Here is a 6,000-nt window from a genome sequence, read left to right on the forward strand (position 1 = left end):
TTCTTGATACATGAAAATTAACAGTTTGAAAGAAGCTTGTTTTGTTTCTGAGGGAGCTCAATTCAAGCATTTTATTAAAGACTGATATGAATCAAGCTGGGGGGGTTTTCAGGATGGTGCTTGACTTTTGGGACACCCTGTATGTATACATATTATCTCTGCTGCAAGGGTAAACTAAAGTAACTGAGTAAAACTACAGCATGAAATTTTAGTGCATAAGGTAATTGGACAATACAAAAATACATTACAATAAGAGTAGTTATTAACTTGAGACCGAGTTGGTTCTAAGACCTACAAGATAAAAAATTTCAGAGTTGTTGTTTTTTTGTGTGTTTTTTTTTGGTATGTGTTTTACGGCGCATAAGGTCATTTGAGCGCGCAGGACACATTAAACATTTTCAGTTGGTAGGAAGTTTTGAATTTTGTGCGGGTGGCAGCCGAAGCCTACTCTTATCGATTTTAGACCACCAAGGGATCTTTAACGTGCTCTCAGAGGTTCTTTGTATGGAATGTATACAACTTGGAAAGAACACTCGGTGTCTCAATCAAGATTTATGATCTTTAGAGGGGGGGAGTCATGCAATCAGTGGCAAAATTTCCGTTTGATGTTGGTTCTCTACTGGAAATTACCTGCACTTTCCTCATCAATTGTAAAAATAGTGGATCTGACTAATTTGATACACAAATTTTATATATATATGTATATATACACACACATATATACAGTCGAACTGGTACAAGGTGACCACATTGAGGAGAAAAGCAGTTATCTGAAATGGATGGACCTGTTAAATGGTGTCATTTTGATATAAATAGAAAAAAACGCAAGAAGAGAAATGGGAAGTGGTCGCTTGCACAAGTCTTGGACAAGCTGTCATTAGAGCTAGTTCGACTGTACATATGGTCGCTTTTAAGGACAAGCAGGCTAACCCAAATATCGGGGTTTCCAGAAATCTTGACCTACACCAAAAGTGGGCGTTGCCATACCTATAGGAGAAGTTTGGTTTCACTGGTGTGTATATTTGTTTGGTTATAGAGAAAACTTACCATGTCTTTTAAAGAAACTGAACAAAGGGCAAAAACTTTACCTTCGATTTTCTCAAAACAGCATTTTGGGATAGCCCCCTTGAGCTTAAAAGCGACCATATAGAGTTAACTTGTATCTGTTGAAAAGCATTGTGGAGAAACAACGAATGATATTATGATGTATGATTTAAAAGTATTATTTTGTAAATACAAAACAAAAGCATGATGGCGATATATCACAATATTTTTTATTTCCAAAGTACAAAATACAATGAAATTTTGACAACATCATTTTAAAAAACTTGGAATATAATATGAAGTAATGATTACAATAAATGAATTTATCACCAAGTGACAGATTTTTGTTACAGACATCAGCGATCACGGTTTTCCCTTCATTTTTTTGCTGAGATGTAATTATGACATTAAACGATGTAAATTTCATAGATCTAGTAATTTTTTGTATTAAAAATTTACAAATATTACATATATACATATATAGATATATAAAATGTTGTAAAAGAATTCAGTTTCACCTTAGGTATCCAATACCAAGTCAACTGTAAAGTGATAAAAATGAGAACATGTGTTATTTTCCTTAACACATACAACACATAAGATCATGAATATAAAGACTAACCAACTGCACAGGGTCAGTTTGACATTCAAAAGTACATATACGTTCATAGCAGCAGGAAGCATTGGGTATTTTTAAAGGGAAATGAGAAAACAAAATGCTTCTGTTTCATGGCCAGTACATTTTATGGATGAAGACATGTTTACAATACACATGTATAGTAGGGCTGGGCAAGTACTTGGACCCGGGTACCCAGGTAAAGAGCTAAAAACCTGATATTCGGGTATTGGTGTCCGGTACACGGATTGTCTACTCTCCTTTGTTAAATCCTATGCAAATGCACTTAAATTACATCCCTTCGTTCAGACCTTAATAAATACTGAGTACCTATTAACACTGGGCTCTCTTCTTCGATACAATACTCGATCGATATTGGCCACTGGCAGTTTTTTTAATATAGAGTGAGCTTCACAGAACTCGAGGACACGTATTATGAGGCTGCATCAACTATCCTCGACCCCTGTTAGAAATGGCTTCCTTTCAGTGAAGGTGCAACTAAAAAAAATAGAAACTTGCCTTCTTTCACTGATTAGAGACAAACAAGGTGACAGACCCGATCAAACACCAGGCTCATCATCAATCATCGGTTTAAGCTGCTGAAACAGAACCTCCAGCAAAAAAATCATTGTGGCAAGCATTCGACGAGCAAGAAGAGGAGCATAGGCAAACATCTCTGTCACAAACAAGTGCCACAGTCCAACTGAATCGGTACTTTGAGATGCCCCTAGCCAGAAGGGGAGAGGACAATCCACTGACCTGGTGGAGTCAATATGAAAAAGCCTTTCCGGAACTCAGTCAGGAAGCTATACAGCTTTTGGCTATTCCAGCAACAATTGCCTCGTCAGAACGGCTGTTCCCCAAGGCTGGTGAATTGATTTCAATAAAGAGGACCTGCCATGGCGAAAAACATGTGGACAAACTTTTGTGTTTAAACAAAAATTTTTGATGATTGGCCCCCTTTTTACCAGTCCAGCATGTGTAATATGTTTTGTCTGTCTTCCTTGTCTTTTGCTTATGTCATTAAGTCGTTGGCTTCATAGAGAGTTCTGTTAGACTCATTGTCTTGAATTCCCCATTTTCGCGTACGCTTATTTTGTTGCGTCTAATTTGTGTTGATTTTTAATATAAAATTAAAGTTTTAGAAAAGAAAGAAAGAAAGAAAACAAAACAGAAAAAAACAACCAAAAAAAAGCACCAAACAAAAAAAAAGGAAGAAGAAAATTCATCCTACCCCCAAAAAAATTACAATTGAAAAGTCAGGTACCCGACGGGTACTCAGGTGTTTTTTTCATTACCCAGGTATTACCAGGGTATCAAATCACACTTGCAATCCCATCCCTAATGTATAGATTATAAATTAATGAGCAATAGATTCTATATTTTGAGTAAATCAAACAGTTGTAAGCTATAATATTCATGTAAGTATGTTCAAGTGTCATTAGTCTTTTGTTTCCCTTGTTTTTTGGCTCTTGACAACTTGAAAGAAATCCGTGACTCTCTTGTTGCCTTCTTCAACTTTTCCTTTCCTTTTCCCTGCAGAAAAAGCATAATCTTGAAAATTATAAAATTATAAAGTGAGCAGTTTGCAGAGATCCAATCAGATCACCCCGAATGAAAATAAGATATAAATTGTGTTATATGGATGCTCTTTATTTACAATAAATATTGTAAAAGACTCTCTTATCTTTTGAAAAAAGTACACAAAAAACTCATTTTTCAAATTCTTATCTTTACATCTTGTAATGGTGTGTACACTCCCAGTGCTCATAACTTATTTTTTTTTAATTTTTATCAAGAAATGTTGTAGCAACACGTGCTATAGCCTCAAAACCCCACCTTGGAAAGGAAGACTATTGATGTTAATTAATTACATAATCTACAGAGAAAGCAGAACTGATAAAAGCCACAGTATCTAAAATTATGCAGCTTAAATTTTAGTGTCCACTTATAATGACTCATATTGAAGCCAATGAGTTGATGTCTGTAAAGCTACTTTCCAGCCTACAGAATGATGATATATTGAAATTGTTGACACTTGGAAAAAGAAGAAAGAGAGAGAGTAAGCAAGAATGAGAATGTAAGATAGAAGTTGGGGGCGAGGGATATCTCTCTGAGCACTACAAACATTCTGTTCAACATTAAAGTTTGCATGCACAACACTTATGTATGGCCCATATGTAATTGTAACCATAGACTATTTTGCTAGACAACACAAATAGCAGTTGTGGGGTAACTGAGAGGGTACGAAAAAAATACAGAGAAGGGAAGTAATTATATGAAGAAATTGAAAGTAAAGAGGCTCATAAACATGAAGTACATAGGGTATACATTTTGAAATATAAGATTCCTCATGATTCCTTGCTACACAAATCTGTCAAACAGCAAGCCATGTAAAACAAGTGAGATCGTACATTGACAAAAATAACCATATTTATAGATGTGTTCTAAGTCTTGAGAAAAGCTGTAAAATAAAATAATTTTTAACCCCTTGCTAACCATATGTTTCCCTCACACTCAGGAAAATCTGCCGTCCACAAGATGTCACGTCGGATCTAGCACAATGTATGTAAGAAAAACAACAAACCTCGCTTTGTTTTTGCGTTTCAGAACCCGCTCTTTCCATCCAATAGTCTATATAGATATATATATCTACTATGACCTCATAGCTAAAACGATAAGCTTTCAAGGGATGTCACTCTCTTTATTCAAAACTTAATAGAAAGTGAAATATGAACGAAACAATACACAGGTTTTAGCCACCGTACGATAAACATTTACACAGCACTGGACGGCAGATTATCGCACCGTATGAGTGAAACATGTTCACACAGCAGTGAAGGGGTTGACAAAAAAGGTTAAAAACAAAGAATACCTGTTTCTGCAGCTCCGGTTTGGGAAGATTTTTTGGAGTTCGAATTGTATTGTTTTACCAGAGCTGGATACTTCTTTTCAAAGAGTGGAGCAGGGACCTTGAACTCATATGAAGAGCTGTCACCACTTGGTAAATTTTTTATGCCTTATCAAAAGAAAAGTAAAGACTATTAACGAAAATGTTCTAGTTACAGAGACAGCAAAATACATTTTTTTATCTATCATCTTATTTTGGATTGACCCCTAAGCAGCACAAAGGCAAAGTAATCTAAAACAGATTTCATGCACACTAATGATTTGAAACAATTTACAGTGGTGTCCACTTAACAGCAATCAAGATATGAGCAACCTCTGCCTAGTACCAACTAAAGCTTGTGTAATCAAAATGTTTCTTACTACACAAATAACCCCCTTTCACAGTTACCTTTTCCTCTAACAGCAACCTTCGTTGCTGTAAATTGTCCGTAGAAAATTTTTTTAAAGATCCAAAAACTGAGAACACTAACACTGGCCTATAATTTCAGTGTGTGTGCTTCACTCCTCTCTTGTGTATCTCCTCAAAACAACTGCCCAGACCAAAAATGCACTATGCTGAGTACAGGAGCTTAGTTCACACCTTTTTGTCTACAGCCACCTTCCTTCAAGAGTCTGAAGGGAAGTCTCGACCACTGTGCATAACATTAGCGCAAATATGCTCGAACACTGCCTAAGTTCTCACTTTCTGACATAATATCACCATATTCTGAGAATTAGGACCCATGCATGCTTGCATGTGTGTGTGTGTGTGTGTGTGGGGGGGGGGGTATTATTATCTTAGAAATATTTACAGACCCCCAACCCCCACCCCACCCCAACTTGAAAATTCAGCTAGCAGCAACGTCCGCCTAACAGCAACCAAAGCCGGTTTTCTAAGGGGTGCCGTTAAGTGGATACATCGCGCTCATATGACCTTATGCAGTTGTGAGCGCCGTAAAACCCTCTACTAAAAAAAAATAAAAATAAGTGGATACTACTGTACCTCTCTTTTTAATGATGAAGCTTCTTGTCGTTATTTTGCACCCCTCATTTAGCACAGACATATACAGTGGCATCCAAAAGAAACTTGAAAATGTAATCATTCAATCATCGTGTTAAAGCTTTGCGCTACCCACTCATGCAGCATACCAATTTAAAGCTAAATAAATTCTACATCATCTGACATAATAATATGTCATCTATATTAAGAGTCACCAGAGATATAGTCTCTAAAAATGGACTACAGAGGAAACCATATATAACAGGCCCGGTAATAACAGGGATCCGGTAATAACAGGGATTTTTCAAATCTCCGGCTTTACCTACTCTTTGTCTCTATCAAAAGTTATTGGCAATAACAGGTCCTCGTCGGAGCCCAATCCGTTACAGCACGGACAAAGGCAGTTACTAATGTGGAGAGAGAGAGAGAGAGAGAGAGAGAGAGAGAGAGA

General features: G+C 36.6%; 1 protein-coding gene across 2 annotated transcripts in view; it reads right to left on the reverse strand.

Annotated features, from left to right (window-relative positions):
- Nucleotides 1-1,252: 1,252 nt before the first annotated feature.
- LOC101849576 (flap endonuclease GEN homolog 1) overlaps nucleotides 1,253-6,000 on the reverse strand; it is a 27,341-nt gene continuing 22,593 nt past the window's right edge. For both annotated transcript variants that reach the window (XM_005089698.3, XM_005089699.2), the window contains 2 exons: nucleotides 4,536-4,679; nucleotides 1,253-3,196 (listed from right to left, as the gene is read on the reverse strand). In XM_005089698.3, the coding sequence (XP_005089755.1) occupies nucleotides 3,102-3,196; nucleotides 4,536-4,679 (239 nt within the window). In that variant the 3' untranslated portion in view covers nucleotides 1,253-3,101. The remainder of the gene's footprint in view (nucleotides 3,197-4,535; nucleotides 4,680-6,000) is intronic.

This window comes from Aplysia californica, unplaced genomic scaffold (genome assembly GCF_000002075.1).
Source record: "Aplysia californica isolate F4 #8 unplaced genomic scaffold, AplCal3.0 scaffold00008, whole genome shotgun sequence".
Taxonomy (NCBI): Eukaryota; Metazoa; Mollusca; class Gastropoda; order Aplysiida; family Aplysiidae; genus Aplysia; species Aplysia californica.